Source organism: Perissodus microlepis, chromosome 15 (assembly GCF_051167445.1).
Source record: "Perissodus microlepis isolate ML-2025 ecotype Zambia chromosome 15, ASM5116744v1, whole genome shotgun sequence".
In the NCBI taxonomy this organism is placed as follows: domain Eukaryota; kingdom Metazoa; phylum Chordata; class Actinopteri; order Cichliformes; family Cichlidae; genus Perissodus; species Perissodus microlepis.
In genome coordinates, this window is record NC_140475.1 from 10170962 (window position 1) to 10188834 (window position 17873).

Genomic DNA, 17873 nt, shown 5'->3' on the forward strand with positions numbered 1-17873 from the left:
AGAAAAGATCTTTGATTGCACAGTTTAGACTTCCCTTTCAAGCCTCATCACTTTGAGATTGTACTCAAAACATATCATGGAGGAGTTTCAAAGCACTTTTCAGTTCAGTGACTTTTTGAAGCTTCTGTCCTGTGTCTTCATGTCTTTGCTGGTGTGTGATTTCAAACATCAAATAACATTGCAAATTATATTATTTGGTAACAGAAATTGTCTCACGGTAAATTAATACACGGGCCTTTTTAAACTCAGTAAAGAGGTAAGCTACTCAGTCTCTGGCCTCACTTGAAACTGTCTTTAGATTCAATTTTCCATTTTATTACATTCTATCATATGCAGCTTTTTAACTTGCGGGTGCAGAGGAGGTCTGTTTAGTTTGTCGTGTGCACAGGGCTATGCAGGTCAGAGCTACAACCTGGCAGCCAGATTAAATTTTAAGAAGGGCCTGATTTTGTCCCATAGGCATGTGCTCTACATACACACACAATATATAATTTTATTTTGTGTGTATATATAGATTTCTTCTACTTGCTGAATGTATCAGGCTTTGTATTTGTGTTTTGGGTTTATAAATGTGTGCAAGACAGAATGACAGCAAGAAGCTAGCATGTCTCATCAGCCTGCACAGATGACTGCAGAGCAGCGGCCGTATAGTCTAAAGCTAATCTGATTTCCTTTACGTGTCCTCTCCTGACCCAGCAGACAGTGCTGATAGCTGCTTCCCACATCAGAAGATACTCATCACTTCTCTCTGCCTACCACTCCGTCCCTGAGCTCTGATCTTTCTCAACACAGTATTCTCTCAAGGTTAACATCTCTCGCCTTTTACCATCACGTCAGGAAAGTAAATGCACCCTGTCAATTTCAGATAATACCTCTAAATCCACTCAAATGGGCAGTATTTGCTGCAGCAGGAAAGCTTAGAAACTAAGACACATTAACAGCCAACAGCTTGGGTGTGAGAGCATTTCTGTAAATTTATATCACTAAAACAGCCCACTTGTGTCTGAAAAGATAGAACACATTATAGCTAGGCAAGTTTTCTTGATTATTAAATTGTAAATCAACTAAAGAAGTGTCTATGTTTAAAATCCAATAATATAATGAATGAAAGGACTAACATCCAGCAACATTGCACCCCTTGATTTGTTTTCCATACTTTTACTATTTTATACTACAGGCACTTAATTCTGTTGTAGATATAAGACAAGTATGCAAACCTATTTTTCCACAAAGCAAAATTGACAGAGAAATGCAGCTACCAGTCTTCTTTTTTTTGATTGTTTGTTTGTTTTTGGTGGTTCATTATAAACAATGGGAGTCATCAAACTGATATAATGCAATAGTGAAATCCTGGAAACTCACTGAGTTGGTTCCTAGGATCTGCAGGCTGGGTTTGTCTGACTCCAGAAGCTTGCGCACCATCTTCAGAAAGCTCTCCACAAACAGGTTGATGCTTTGGCAGTGACATGCCATCAGCAGCTGGTCCAGGGCTTCCATGGCTATGCACACATACCTGGAATGGCAAAAGAGAGAATAGAGAGTCAATTTAACCCTGCAGATAAATGTAGTCTGTGCCTGCAAGAAATCAAAATAAGATAAGCTTTCCCAGACAAACTCTGGAGACTGAGCATATTCAGCTGGACTCTGCCAAGTGTAAATATAATCTGTACAGGCTGTTTGCATTTGTGAGAATCATTGCAGGGTGCTCAGAGAAAAACAACTTCACTGGAATATAAAGTAAGTGCAGACTGAACAAACACATCACAACGCATAACCCAAACCAATCGTGTTCTTTTTATTAAAAACAGACCCATTTTCCTCCATGTCTTGTTGGTTATATTGCGAAGATAGTGACAGTGAGTTTCGAATGTAACGAGGAAACAGGGTCAAGAACACGCACGCAGAATACAAAGAAGGATTTTTACAGCACAGTCTTAAGCGCTTTGATAAGCTCAGATCTTGTGCAGAGATCAGAACAAATCTCTTTGATGAAAGGATATTACAAGCACCACTTTTCCTATTACCAACAGCCAAGCCACCGCAAAATCTTCCCAGAATTTTTATGTTACAGCTTCAGTTGTGCTAGATTTAAATAAACTGATATGTGGCAAAGAATAAACACAAAAGATGCACAAACAGCAAATGTTTAAGAGACTACAGTTGAAGCTCACCCGTATCTATGCCGAGCCACATCCCTTGACAGTCTCTCAGACAGGTAGGCTCCGATACGGTCCAGCTTCTCTGGAGCTGACAAGGCGTAGAATGTCAGCTTTTCCATGTTGGCCTTGACCAGACCATCCTAGGTGGGTGACAGAGGGAGACGGCGAAAGTGGGACACTTTGCAATAATCCAAAGGATCAATTAACCCAGAATTTAAAAAAAAAAAAGTTGTCCGATGGGATATATATACATGGGTTAATGTTCACTAACAGGCTTTGGCTCGGTTTACTTTTACAGCTTTTTTTATGTCAATGGGGATAATAATTTATAAAATTGTTGTTCCAGAAATGTTTCTCTAATGCAACTGTGTGTGTTTAGTGACAAATATAAATCTATTCATTTCTAAAAACCCCAAATCAACGAGTATAACTAGATCATCAGGTTTTAACTCCTATTTTTCCCCTTGACCTACTTTACTGCTCTTCAGTTTGGTCTGGGGGAAGAGAGAGCTAAAAACACCAACAGTCCTCTGAGATCTCACTTACATTCGGACAAGACCAAAGAAAAAAAAAAGAAAAAGAAAAAGAAGAAAGGAGTGAATGAAATAAAATTTGAAGGTTTTACACATCCGGACAAGACGAGACACGAGCGGTGTGTTACAAAAAAGAAAAAGAAAAAAAAAAAAAAAAAAAAAAAAAAAAAAGAGTACACCTCATGTTTCTGTAGCTTTTAAAAGTCACAACTGTTTTTAGTCTCTGACAACCTTTGGCCCACTTGTCTTTATAAAAGCGCAGATCTGTTATGGTCCCATCAAAACATTTCAATCAGGTTGAGCTTTGAACTTATACTGGGCTACTGCAACACCTTGATTCTTTTCCTTTTCCTCCATGCTGCTGCAGATTTGCTGCTGTGCTTGAGAGTATTGTCCTGATGAACGACCCAGTTTTATTCAAGCTTTAGCTGTGAGACATATGGCCTCATATTCGACTCTAGAATACTTAGTTGCTATACTATAGTTCATGGTTGACTCAAAGACTGCTGCAGAGGTCCTTTGGCCGCAAAACAAGCCAAAATCTTCACCCCTCCACCACTGCACTTGATAGTTGGTATGAGGTGTTTGTGCTTGATTTTGGTCTTGTCTGTCCAAAGCTCATGTCTCATGGTTTGTTCAGATTCAGTTCCGCAAACATAAGCTGTTCTGTCATGTCCTTTTTAGAGAGGGTTACCAAGCGTTTTCCTGGTAACCCTGCCAAACAAGCCATACTTGTTCAACCTTTTACTAATTGTACTGTCATGAACTTTAACATTTAAATTTGCTAGAGTCTGAGATGTCCGGGGGGGGTGCGGGAGGGGTGTCTGACAGTCTGACTTTGAGATGATATGATATCCACTGCTGAGAAGTTTGGAAACCACCCTGAAACCTTTCCACTTGCGAATAATCTTTCTTCCTGTACAACGATGAAGTTCCAACTGTTGGCAAATGGCTTCATTCTCATTACTTCTCCAAGGTAATTGCTGGTGTCCTTCTTTCTTTGCTTTGTGTTAGCAAATTTCCAAAACTTAAGACAACATGATTTTTATTGTCTTGATACATAAAACCTTAGACCTGGAAGAAGGTGTAATTTGTTTTTCTCAATATTGTACCCGCATTAACAGAAAAAAAAGTTACTTTCATAGACACTGTATAAATGAAAATGGGTAACTCTCTGTAAAATGATAAATCTTGTGATGAAGACATGAGCACCAGCGGAACTACTTATACAATCCAAGCATCCTGTACATAAATGTTCCTTTTATTGTTATAAGTTATGCATATAATTTGCCATTTACACGCACAAATAAATAGCACATCAAAATATGTTCAAAACAACTCACTCACAGTTAGCTGGGGATGTGTCTCTAACCAAGGGACACATTTTAGCAGGATGAGCAATAACAATGCCCCTTTTAATGTAAGTGCCTAAGTGGTAATGTCACAGCATGCACAAAAACAGGATGCAGTCATTGTTTTTATATATCTGAATTCAATCTAAGAGAGCACATCTGCTGTCATACCTGCGCACGAAGAATGCGCTACCAACTACCATCTTCTTGAAATTAGTTTAATGAGCAATAACCAGTTTGACTGTTAAGTTTAGCTACAAACATGGCTTCTCATCCAAACCATCAACACAATTTTTAAGAGAAGACAGAAAAAGCACCAGTGAAATTAGTACCTTTTTTTGGTCGCTACATTTCAGAATTTTCCAGTTTCACTACCCAGCCACTGCACATTTACAAATTAAATAGGACCTCAATTCTTTTCCAAATTTATTTTTTAGCGAAGACAAGTAAAAAAGAAAACAAATACATACAAACCTAAGAATACATTGCTATATTTAACTTCTTTACCATCAAGTATTTCAATAAATGCATATATACACACATTCACATGCTCACACGATGTGACACAATTTCGAGTCAACATTATCGGACGCCTTAATTATGCCTAATCTGCTGGAGCACCATTAGTTACAGACTCAGCCACTGCAGGTTTCATTTTGGAGCACAATAAGCAGGTGCACAGAGACAAAAAGCAGGGGGGGAAAAAGAGTTAAGTATAACTATGCCGCTGTACTGCAGACCATAGATCTAAAAGGTAAAGTGGGTTACTGCAGCAGCACTGAGGCAGTAATGAAGAGCAAATCAGCTTCTTCGTCTCAGCCCAGATTAATTCCCTTTATGAGTCATCTGCATCAGATCTCAGTAAATCAGAAAAATGGTAGGAAAGATGAGCTTTGAAGAAGGCAGTTATGTAGCTCAATATAAATCCTCCTAAATATAAATTGTCATAACTATTTATATTTGCAAGCAAAGCGACCACAGATGGATCCTACCAGCTAAACATGGCAAAACTCAATTTTTATCCTTAACGTACAATGACCCCAGTTATTTTTTATCCACAGATACGAAAGCACCAAATGATTTCTATATGTAACTCTACACTATGTAGAAGAATGGTATTTGACTTTGAACATGAAAGAGAACAACATGAGGTATTAATAAAAAAACAGAAAGAGTCACTTCTCACCTCTGGATCTTCTGGGAAGATGTTGTCTACCAGTCTCTTGTACCGAGGCCTGAGTGCCCCGCAACAGCCACAAACCCCTGAGGAAGGAGAAAATGGAGAGGAAAAACAAAAACAAGAGAGAAGTGCTCAATTAGGCTTGTGCAGCATGACTGATAGAAATACAATAAATCAGGTCTTTTTCCTTTTTCTGGTAGTAGTATTAGTCTGCACTCTGTCAGCCAAAGTAATGAGGTAGTCTCAAATCAGCCACATTTCGGTACCGATTCAATGAACACTGCAACAAATGGGCAATAAAAAAGTCATTCCAGTTCAGCAACTAATGACTTCACATTATTGCTCTCACAACAGAAGTAATGGTTGAAAGCTGGAGAAAAATAAGTTACAGAAAATAAACATTAACTTTAACAGAAGTCATACTGACCTGTCAGCAAGAAAAAAAACACACAACTGCAGCCAGGAAAATGGACAAAATGGATTTGTTCATTTTTGTCAACTGACAATAGTCAGGCCGTAATATCATTAATTTAGCAGCATACATAAATATAAACGCATGAACTTACAAATACATATAGCCTGAGACAAATAAAAAAAAAATGTGTACAGTAGAAGGTGACTTCATGTCAGCTTTTGAAGAAATTCCTATACACACAATACGCCTATGTCATGCGGTACGGGTATGACATAATCACTCAAACTTTTGTTTTTAGCGTTAAAAAGATTTATCAAACCGAAACTTTATGTCACAAAACACATGTCAAATCAAGGCGATTCTGTGGAAAGACACTTCAGGACACCAACATATGGAAGGAATGTGGTCACCAGACAATTACAGTGACAGCAATGCCACTGAGATGAAACAGGCACACACATGCACACACACACACCTCGCCTTCTCTCAGTCAAGACAGCCTTAAAGAGAATGATGCAGCACGAAGTACGAACTGTGAACAGTGATTTTTTTCTGACTTTGCACTGAGGAGAAAGCAAGCCAGGCAGAGAGGCAGAGAGCTGACATGATTGGTTGAGGGAATTCAGCAGTGATGAGTCATAAGGGAGACCCTGTGAAAATGAAAAAGGGACACCCTCCAAAATTCCCAAATTATGCTTTTACCTTTGAAGCATACGTGCATTTTTCCCCCATCTTACTTCCTTTAAACTCACTGTGTGAGTTTTAGAGTCATAAAGCTAGACAAAAAAAGTAGGTCATAATGCAGTCAGCATTGCAGGCAAGTAATGAATGGTTCTCTGACACAAATAGAGACAGGAGGTATTTAACATTTATTAAAAGAAAAGAAAATCAGTGCACTAAGAAAGATTTTCATCTGCCCTTCCTTTCTCCCAACGTCATCTTCTTCCCTTTTCTTAACTTAAATTAAAAAGTGGTTTATTAATCATTATTGTTGCTGCTGTTACACAGACTGAGCAACGTCTCATGAAAATGCAGTAAAAAAAACATTCTGAGCACACAAACAACATTATTAGCGGTCTATTTGCTACACCTTTGCAATAATGGCTTCCATTCCATTTATAGACCATCTCCCAACTCAACACCAAGGTAATACATTTTTTTTAAACTACTATCAAAAAAGCTGTTTTCTGTTCTTCAAACAACACCATCATCAACACTGCTCACACTATGCCAGAACTGACAAATATGACTTGCAAAAAAGCCTATTTATTTGGACGTGACAACATTTCCCCTTGTTAAATAAATGGTAAGTGATTATAATCACCATGCATTGGTGTTAGCAACGTATCTATTAAGACAAAGACGGGAAATGTAAAGATTTTATGCACTCTTCAATATTTGTTCATAACGAGTCATATCTGTATAATAACGTATTAAGATATTACTGGGTAAATATCAAACCATGAGTGTGTAACACCCACGATATAACCACACAAGATATCGCAATACCATGTTGTATCAATTTTTTCCCTCATCCCTAGTGTCTTTGTTAGTACAATCATGACAGGAAATGATACCTAATTGTGTAAGCAATCGTCTTCATTGGGACATGTGTTGCTGCTTGAAAAACTTCCCATCACAAGAAGTTGTTGGAAGTCAAATATGTGTGAGAAGAGGTCATGCATTACCAAAGTTAATTATAAATGGACACCTTTCAAGCCTGAAATGTGAGACACCTGTACTCCCACAGAAACAGGACTATCCAATCTAGCACTTAATTGGCACAACAGGTGGCAAAAATAACAAAATGCACAGTCCACCCTCTAGAATAAATCATCAAACTGTAAAAATCAAGGAAACAAACATCAGCCAATGCACCTGAGTCACTGATGCTATCCCTAACGCTGAGTCCCTTCTCAAGACAAAAGCAAAGTTTTGGGTGGAAAATGATTTATTCCCAAGAGATGTGCATGCATGAGGGTTTTTTTTTTTCAAACACAAACATATCAAAGTCACATAGTATAACAACAGAAAAATGAAAAACAAAACATTTTCACACACTTTGTCTTATCTTGCTTTTTTGGCCAACCAACTTTTGAAAACAAACACATTTAACATTTTAAATTAATTCCCAGTATTTAAAAAAAAAAAGAAAGAAAGAAAATGAGTGTTGAGACTATTTAGACTTCTGAGCACTGCTGCTATAGAGATCGTCATTTAGACCGAGCAACAAGGCTGTGTATCAACATTTAGTAGCCTTCTGCTACATTATCAGTGACCCACGCCTGGCAAGGCAGCTGCAAGAACAGATAAGATGTTCCTAAAATACCTTTTAATAAAGTTATCACTTTGAGTACTAAAAGCACGTTTTTCAAGACTCATGTCTGCTCTCTAAAAGTTATGTTGAACTCGGTAGGAGTTGTCATCCCTGTGCTCATCTCAGGGAAGTGTGAGTCTACTCGTAGCACTTCTTCTCTTTCCTCTATCACTTCAAACACTAATGAGGCCTCTGCAACTCTCCCTCCCTTCCTGCACCCACCTAAACTCCATCCACCTCCTGTTCACATCCTTGCTGTATTGGCTCAGGGCATGAGTGTAGGAGTCAACACTGAATTAATAAAAAAAAATACAGTGGGTCCCCAGTCTCGAGAAGAAAGGGTACCGGACAGACAGAGAATGGGCAGGAGAATGAGAGAAAGACATATACAGAGATGGGAGTGTGATGGGGGAGGTGAAATGAGATGTGCTGAATGAGTCACAGATTAGTGCTACTTATTGCATCTGCTCTGTCCAGGACAAATCTGTCCTGTCCTCTCTGTCAGCTGCACATAAAATTTTTTGGGGAAAGTCATTTCTAAATAAAATAAATTATGTAATATATTTGCATGCTATTTCACACACTTGTGGTGCAGCATTTGGATATATCCAGCCTTTTCCCTCCTTTTTAAAAAATTGTAACCAGTTCTCTTTACTTCAGTGTTAGATCAACTGACAGCTGAACAGTTTTTTGTAACGACACCAAACAGCATATTTGTTTCTACAACTCAACAAACTTGATGAAAGTGGCTCAAAGGGGCCGATTACACCCACAGATCTTTATAACACAAAATTAAACTACCGCCATTTAAAACATTTACATATTCTGCTTGCACTCTAATTGTAATGTGTGTACTGCAATACCACTTCTCTGAGGAAATTTCTCCAGCTGATTTGCTGGCACAGAAATTCCTGTGATGTTTCAAAGTTGTGTTCAGTTTCTGTTATAAGGAATGAGGGCTGTTTTGTGCTTCTGCTAATGATGGGTTAGTTAGGGAGAAAAAAAAACTTAGAAGGCAAAACAAAGTGGGTGCACAATGATTTGGTCGACAGTGGTGAAAAGCACAAAGCAGGGGGTCTCACGACATCCACCCACACTCTGCGCTGCAAGGTGACAACACATTTATGGGCTGGACACCGAGCTCCTCCACACAGACTCAAATAAGGAATAAAACCTACACAGCAAACACTGTGAGCAACACACTGACGAGCTTGAAACACAGGAACAATAAATCACTTGTAGCTCTAACACTAATACAACGACAAGGTGAACATCTATAGCTACTAATTGGATGTTAAGCTACACAATCTTCCAGCATGAAGTTATGAGTGGATATATACACACATGTAAGGGTGGGGGGTCACCATCCTTCAAATCGCCACAGGAAGAAGCCAGCCAATCGCAATCTATTTTTATCCTCGTAACAATGGGCCGGTACATTAACAGATTACACTCTCCATTTCCCCCAGGATATCAGCTTAACATTTCCACATTAGGGTGAGAGAGAAATGGAGAGAAGGGAGGACAAAACTGCACGTGGAAGTGAGAAAAATGAAGGCAAGCAAAAATACATAGCTACAGAAGACATGTTTTTGCATGAAAATAACAATTTTTGAAAAAAAAACCAGAAAAAAGGAAAAAAAATCCTCCACCCACTTACACAAACACCATGAGGTGTTAATAACTGCACAGTGGGTCCCACGTATCAGCTGTAGACACTAGTGTTAAATAAAAAAAATAAATAAATAACAGGAATTATCTCAAAGGATGCTACAAAAACATACATGTGAATGCACAAGGTGGTGCATGACGCTTTACGCATCTTGCAGCGTCATCTCCACCTGCTGTCCCAAATCTGCTCTGTTGTGCCTGAAGTCACATGGCGGATAAGAGAGAATAAATACAGTCCTGACACCCAGCAACAACAATATTTAACACACTTAATATCTGCCTGTGTGTATGGAGGTGTGCGTATACTTGGGAAACAGAACTGCAGGTGCACATTCAGACCTCACCTTCACCTAGGGTCATGCAAAGCGGTGGTTTTGAAGGCCAACGCTGACACACAGGCATACAGTGACCTTGCTGTAAATATACATACTTCCCCAAGAAACACATCACTTCTCATGAAGGTTACAAAGCAAGCTGCCCTTCAGGGGTGTCATTACATAAGAGGGAGGGGGGAGAGAGACAAAGTCCTGCTATTTTTACATCAGGAAACATCTTCAAACGTTGTACTCACACAAAGAAATGCAAGCACACAGCAGAATCTGGCAACACGGAGAGCAAACGAGAAACGAGGAGAGCGTAAGCAAATAACAAATAATGAGCAAGCCCATTTCAACAGCTAACCAGTATGCACAGATGCTGTCACTGAGTTTGGGAATACTGTACAGCAGATGAGGAGAGGAGCAGAGTACATATCATAGAGAAGAGGGTGACAGCCTTTTGGGAAGTGTGACAGGGAATAAAAATATTTGGGGATGACATGAAAACTACTCAAATGTCCTGCTTATATATAACCATAACACTCCACCATACCTGCCCACCATATTGCTTAGGTATGTTTGAGGTACTGGAAAATATGGAATTTCATAAGGAAAACATCATATACATCAGTTTTTCAGCCAATTAAGCCAAGAGCCAGATTCACAGCACACATTCGATCAGTGTGGGTGGAAGCAAACATGGCTGGTGTAATCCGACCAACACACTGATGCCTAGACCCCGCTGCCAACAAATCTATATAACACAAGCCTGGTCCAACACACTATGAATCCCTTAAACCTGCACAGACACTATAAGCTGAGCACACTGTACAGCCTTCAGTTTGAAGCGCTTGTGTTAAAAATCCACTCCAAACCAAAACCTTACTCCATCAACAGTCTGCAATTCAAAGCAAAGCTGGCTACATTTTTAATTAACACTAATCAATTAACTATATATCAACATGCCCCAGTAACATCAGAGCCAAGATAAATGTCAAAAACCATCTGGGGGATTTCATCGAATCTAAAAATGATCTTATCAGAGCTTTTCTGTTTTTAAAGAAACATAATTTAACACATAGTATCTAAAATACTGAAGAATCATAAATATATGAACACAAGGTTATAACACAAACACCCAAAGTTAACCAGAGTTAGCAAATACATAATACACTAATGAGGCCTCTGCAACTCTCTCAGAGAGCACACCCTGTTAAAACCAACTATAACAGAAGGAAACATTATCAGTGATAGTTAGGAGTAAATAAGTGTCTATTACCAAACATAAACATCTTCAAAGCAGAGTCCCCGAGTAATCTATTACTGTAATGTAACAGTGAGTATCCTTTTAAGTGTCCAAGTTCTCATAACGCGCTTTCAGGAGCTGCTACACTCTAGTCAGAACTGCTTTTTATCGCAAGAAAGCCGAGAAGGAAACATCTTTGTAGAATGTAGGAAAACAGGCTAAACGGCGGATGCCTGATATTACTCACATGTTTACACAACCCAGAATGCACAGACCAATACGCAATGGAAAAAGGATTGTTAACCTTACCGTACATTAGTCGTGATGTGGAAGTCGCTCACTACGGCCGTTTATGTTTTCTTAATGCAGCTTCAGTTCCTCATGCAGACACACTGCTGTGCCTAGAGGCACTGAAAATGCACACAAACACACGCACCGCTCAGCCTGGGATAAATGCCTGCACGTGTGCTTGGAGCTAAAAGGCATATGAATGTGCACCGTGATTGGTGCAGAGGCTGGCTCGCTGCTATGAGTTACACACGCACAGTCTCCCTGCCATGCAGGCACACACACAGTCATTCACACACTTGCGCACAAAAAGGGGCTGAGAGGCAACGTCAGAGGAAAGCGTGCCGTGATGACCTTGGATTTTCCCATTCTTCTGCAACAGTGCTCCTTCTTAACGGAGGCAGTGCAGATTTTGACATGCAAGCGTACATACAAGCACACCAAACTCACTTATAATCTAGCTCTCAATTGCAGAGGGAAAAAAAGGCAAGGAGTGACAGAATAAGAGCGAAATGTGCACCACAAGGATGAAAAGGGAGAATACCTCCTTCCCACACAACCCTCTCGTCTCCCTCTCTCCACCCCCTGCCAGCATCACTCTTGCCCTCCTCTCATCATTAATCTTCCCCTATTTTCCGCTTTACTTAAATTCAGCTTTTCCTTCTGCACTTATGCAACCTTCTGCCACACTTCCTTACAGTAGGAAATGTGCAATTACATAACCATGTGTACTGATATTTGCATAAACAAAAGCAAATAACCATTCCTTTTAATGAAGTGACAGTTTACGTTTTCTCTTCCAGGTTTCATTTTCTAAAAAAAAAAACAAAAAAAAAAAACAGCAGATAAATTCAACAGTAGGGCTGGGCCATATCATACCATTTATGGTAATACCGGTATAATGTTGGGCAACGGTAAGAAAATGAAATATCGCGATTGAATATGGGTAAAACACGCATGCGCAGTGCCTTTGTTTTCATACGCACATGGCGGAAAAAGCACAGCGGCGACAGAGAATGAGAAGTGGCGAAAGCAGATCGTTGAATGAAACGGATGAAACAGAATTGGTTTGTAAAAATGCTGCAACTTCAGTGGTGTGGAACTGGTTTAGCTTTCGTCCGTCAAATACACACCAAAGCACTATTTTTGGCAGAGCATGCTAGCGGGCCGTCGTTATTACCGTGTTGTTTGGAAAATACGGCACACTTAAAATCGATCCTTTGATTTTTCTGAAAATCAACAGTGCCCCTTATAATCCCGTGTGCCTTACGTATGAATTCTGGTTGTGTTTACTGACCTCGAAACGATTTTATGTGTTACACGGTGCTCGAAAATCGGTCAAATGTTTTAGTTTGCTAAGCTACGAACCCGCACCACTTGATGGATTATCGGAGCATTACGGCTACCGTAGTCAGGAGCCTCGCGGAGTGATACGTACTGTGCTTCAACACAATATTACCGTATTGTGTGTGTATAACCTCTTTTTAAGTTTTGTGGATATTATACATGGTTATGCTGAGGATATGTCGGCCAATTTCCACTGGAAATGCCTTTTGGTTAAACTGTCAGCAAGGAATTTGCACTGTTACATTTTTATATAACTTTAATGCACATAAAAAACAGCTGCTTGTTTAAATGAAAATGCATTGATGGGGGTTTTTTTGCACTAATAAAGTTGAGGAGTTGTAAAGTAATTTGTCTAGTGTCAATTATATCGTCAGTTATATCGTTATCGCAAATTTTCAAATGTATATCGTGATAAATATTTTTGGTCATATCGCCCTGCTCTATGCAACAGTGCTCGCTTCCATCTCACGAATGGCAAAGCTCATCACCAGAGCAACATGAATGCGCCACAAAAGCAGAACTTTTAAATGAATCCTACCTTTTTATAACTATTACCACAAAGCCATTAAAAAGAGATACGATCATCATGTAATTTGTTCTAATGCACAAATTTGCAGCGGTTTGATCAGGAACCTCACAATACTGCAGTGCACTCATAAAAGCTCAAATGCGCACTTAATATGTATTAAGTGCTCAGTCTCTCTGGATCACAGTTTTCACAATCTTCTAAGACGATCTTATAATGAACTAAACATCTAAAATAACAACATATTAGGTGTTTCTCTCTTATGTAAAATAGTAGCAGCTCACAGGGTTTTAGAATGCAAAGATCCATCAATCAAGCTCAGTTCTGCAATCCCCAAAAGTGCACCATTGATTGCCAATGAAATCAGCAGTTGTACAATTAATTGAGGTTGGCAATAAATTGATTGTAGTAATAAATAAAATCTGCCTTGGTAACTGGGTAACACTGTTTAGCAGCACCTTGTATTATTAACTGTGAACAATCTCAAGCAACTTTGAGAGAGGCAGACCCCAAATAATAGTTTCCATTTTCACAATGACTTATTTTTAAGTAATGTGAATTTGGGAAGTATGGTAAAAACCAGCTATTCGGTGACACTAAGCAGGGTCCCAAAGACCACAGGGGAGGTGATGTTGTCACTTACCCTTGCCAACGCGATGGTCCAGAAGGGTACGACAGTCCAGTGCCAGCCTCTGAGTGGCCGGGACATCAGGCGGAGGCAAAGGCATGGTAGGCAACAGACACACACACACACTCAGACAAACACTACTCCTTTCATAGATACAAAAACCTTTCTTCCTAAATCCAAACGTATATAATATAAACAAAACTTGGTTTCTTGTTTAACAGAACTTGGTTTCTGCACCTACACATAAAAGCTAAACTTCCATCCCAACACAAACACTCAAGCCTAGAAACAAAACTTCTCCAAAAACTTTAAAATAAAACTAAACTTCACCAAGACACCCCGCTGAACACCAACTTGTATGTCCTTGTCACACAGCTTCCTTGTAATGTATGCCACTGCATACACAGGTTGTCCGCATTAACGAAGAGATTAGTGATTAGTCCTTCTATAGCAGCTCTGCTCCGTGTGCATCCCTCTCATTAATAAACATCTCACTGACACAATGGACCCCACTATCCAGCCGGGACTGCTCGCTGGGCGAGAGAGGGAGAAAGAAAGAGTAGGGTGGAGAGAAGCAGGGCAAAAGGGGCACTGTGGGATAGCCATTCAGTGAGTGGGCTTGAGATTCAAGGAATGCAGCCATGGATGTCAGCTATGGATGCCAGCACGGGCAAAAGGTCTGCAGGGGATTTTTGGTGCAAGTTCACACACTTGGCTGCAGGGCCAGATAGATCATCCAGCCGAGAAACAACAATGGGAAGCTTCTATAACAAAAACTTTCCTTCTATCTGATAGCAATGGTTTATCGTGGAGTGTATGTTTATTTGTGCATGCATTTTGGGCTCCTTTTTTTGGTTGAACTTGGAGGACATGATTTATTACTCTAGGCAGTGATGGAGCAGGTGTAAAATAGCTTGCCGTTAACGCACCTGACATGCTGAATATCAGTCACAAGGAGGCGTTGCTTTTCCAGGATCCAAGACAAGGGAAGATGGGTGGTACTTAAGTCCTGAGCTGAGTCTCCACCACTGCTTCGAAAATCAGGAAAGCCGCTGGATTGTCTTCGGCCTGCTGAAGTTGGAATGTCCAAATTAGCGGAAGCACTAATATATACTGCTAACACCGAGTGTATCCGAACCTATCATTTTCCCTCATCGTTTTCCTAGCCAGTGACAAGAATATGGTGAAATTATCCTCCAGCATCTGGACAGAAATGCGAAATCAAGAGTTACCGGTTAAATAATAACACGTTAGCATTCCCATTCAACAACCATTTTCTTCTACATCACTCCAGTACATTTCCTTGATTCCTTTTAAGTTTAGAAACAAACTTGTCTCTACTAGGTGTAACAAGCCTAACTCCTACGATTCAAATGTAGGCATAGCTCCTAGCGAAGTATGCTAACGTTAACGTGGCTAACTATATCTATAGCCCCCCGTTATTTATTAATGTCGGAAAACATTTTTTGCTTACCATGAATTAAAAAACAGTTAAATCCCAAAAGTATGAGGCATGCGGACAGGTAACAGTGGACAACTTAACTAAAGTTTAGCTACGCCGGGACATCATTTACTTAGCCAGACGACTAGCAGAGCAGTTGCTCCTGGCTAGCCGTAAATATGGTGACAGCCCACCACTCGATTGAGCCTTGAGTCATGTTAGAACATGTACAATTCACACAGGACCTGCCCCTGTCTTTGAATCACTGGATAAATACTGAGAGGGAAAAACATAATATTTAAACAAAGCTTTATTGGGTAAGATTCTGAAAACATAATAAGAAATAATACAGATTTATTGGAGTACAGAAAAAAAAATACAGTACTAGGCGTAAAGTTACTTAATCTAATAACCTAATTTAATTTAGTCTAGTGAATGCTACTGATGTTGCAAAGCAGCTGGTAAGATTATAAAAGTCAAGAGGACACTGGTAGTCATTATACATGACAAATATTGGCTTTTTGTATCCAGAGAAGATGCCAATACAAATAATCTGAATACAAATTCAAACGCCATACAGTGTTTAAATCAACTCCTCAAACGGTTTTCTATTCAGTCCTGGACTCCACTGGATGATACACTACCTTTCTTATTTCTTGTGCAATTCCCTTGTAAATTTCTGTCAATTTACAAACAGTGGGACTGATAAAGGCTCCCTAATCTTACCTTTTCCGTTTACATATAGAAAAAATCTTTTAAAGAAATGAAATGTGGATGCTATGTGTTTGATGCATTTTCCAGATGCGGATGGGGCATCCTGCTTTCCAATAGTCTTTCATTCTACCAGTTGGTGGAAGCACTGAGTCAAGATCATTTTTTAGACATTTTAAAGCTTGTTATCGTCCATAATCACTCTTTCACTTTAAGTTTAACATTGCATGAAAAATATTAGGAAGTGAACATTTAACACGTTTATCTGGCACCTTGTCAAAACTTGGTGCTGCCATTCACTCCTCGGGATCTTTTAGCCCTACTGTGCCATCAGTGTTTTACGTGGTGTTGGTTTTGAATAACATTTAAATGAATTTAATTACATTTAATTATTCAAATGCTCTGCAAGATATGGCCATAGTGCAGGTTGTGAGTCCAAACAGTTTGATTAGGTGCTTGTACAGCTTTTGAAGCGAGCTTTGAGGTCTGAGCATGGAAGCCTCTGTAAACAGCATGGGAAATCGATGCAAATACTGGTGGCTTACCTGAAGCAGTGTGTGTGCTGAGGTCCTATGCTGCCTGCTGATGAGAACTGTTTTCACCTTATAGGTGAAACATTCAGGTACTTGTAATAAGGAACTGGGTTCGCTATGCCATATGGGCCCTCAATCTTTGGGGGTGGGGAGATCCATTGAGAAAAGGGGCCGCCTTCTCAAAGTATTGTTCGACATCTGTTTGTTTTCAAGCTGCTGTTTGTGAGTGGGCAGTAGGTATACTTATCCTGATGCCAAAACGAAATGGGTTCATGAAGTTGCCGTTTCAGTAAGTACTTGTAACTGATAGTAATTAGTGTATTTTAGACGCAAGAGTAGAGCAACATAGTTATCACATTAGTCTAATGCAGCCAGGCCTACTGGGTGAAGGATAGGTCTCAGCCTATCTTTTTAGACATGCTGAGAAATAAAATTCCTAATAAAATACTAAAACATTTGAACTTTTCACCGCCATAGAGAGAATTCAGGGACTTGAGTTAAGGGCTTGAGATGATGATGCCTCAATTTCTGGATATGAGGCGTCTTAGTTGGAGACAAACAGTACTCTGAGAAGCAGGCTACGTTCTCAACAGATTTCTGTGGTTGATGAAAATTGTAAAATGTCAGTGAAATGCTACTTTAGAGTACTCTCTGTAATGCTTTGACCCCTGCTGACCTGTACACTTCCTTACGTTAAAGAGGTTTGTACAACTGCCAGAACTTCACACACGTGTCAGAGCTACACTTCAACGGACAGAAATAGCTCAGTGTACAACACATGCGCGATCCTTGGCACACAGTCAGGCTGTTAGGTCTGTTCTGTTGCTGGTTTAGCTTTAGTTATCTCATTAGTGTGTAGCCAGAAATGTTAGTCGTAATGCTAATTATATTCTGAGGTTTTGCCCATAGTGGACTAACTCCTAGTTAGGTGTAAACAAGTTTACAGTTCAATTCAATCAGAGTCACAAAAGAAAACCACAGACTGAACAGGTAAAGTAGATTAACAATCACAGACATTTGTATATACAGAATATCAAAAGCTGGGTCATTACAAGGTGATCTGCACTCATCTTCACTTTACTCCTTCCCCCTTGTTGTTTGTTGTGCCATTTGAGGAGCAAAGATACTTAAAGGTGCCTTATTTCAAGTGTCAGAGAGCTTTGTTGAGCAGTTAAAGCAGTACTAATTGCCTTAGACCTGGCAGCTATT

General features: G+C 39.6%; 1 protein-coding gene across 4 annotated transcripts in view; it reads right to left on the minus strand.

Moving 5' to 3' along the window:
• LOC146371727 (protein EFR3 homolog B) overlaps positions 1-15628 on the minus strand; it is a 30286-nt gene extending 14658 nt beyond the window's left edge. Inside the window, exons 1-5 of one of the 4 annotated variants that reach the window (XM_084952247.1) lie at positions 15454-15628; positions 14909-15050; positions 5231-5307; positions 2172-2299; positions 1363-1513 (exon numbers count right to left, since the gene is read on the minus strand). In XM_084952247.1, the coding sequence (XP_084808373.1) occupies positions 1363-1513; positions 2172-2299; positions 5231-5307; positions 14909-14915 (363 nt within the window). In that variant the 5' untranslated portion in view covers positions 14916-15050; positions 15454-15628. Of the gene's footprint in view, positions 1-1362; positions 1514-2171; positions 2300-5230; positions 5308-11499; positions 11989-13994; positions 14470-14908; positions 15051-15453 lie in introns of those variants that run through there. The other 3 variants (XM_084952246.1, XM_084952245.1, XM_084952248.1) reach the window with 3 other exon arrangements.
• Positions 15629-17873: the final 2245 nt, after the last annotated feature.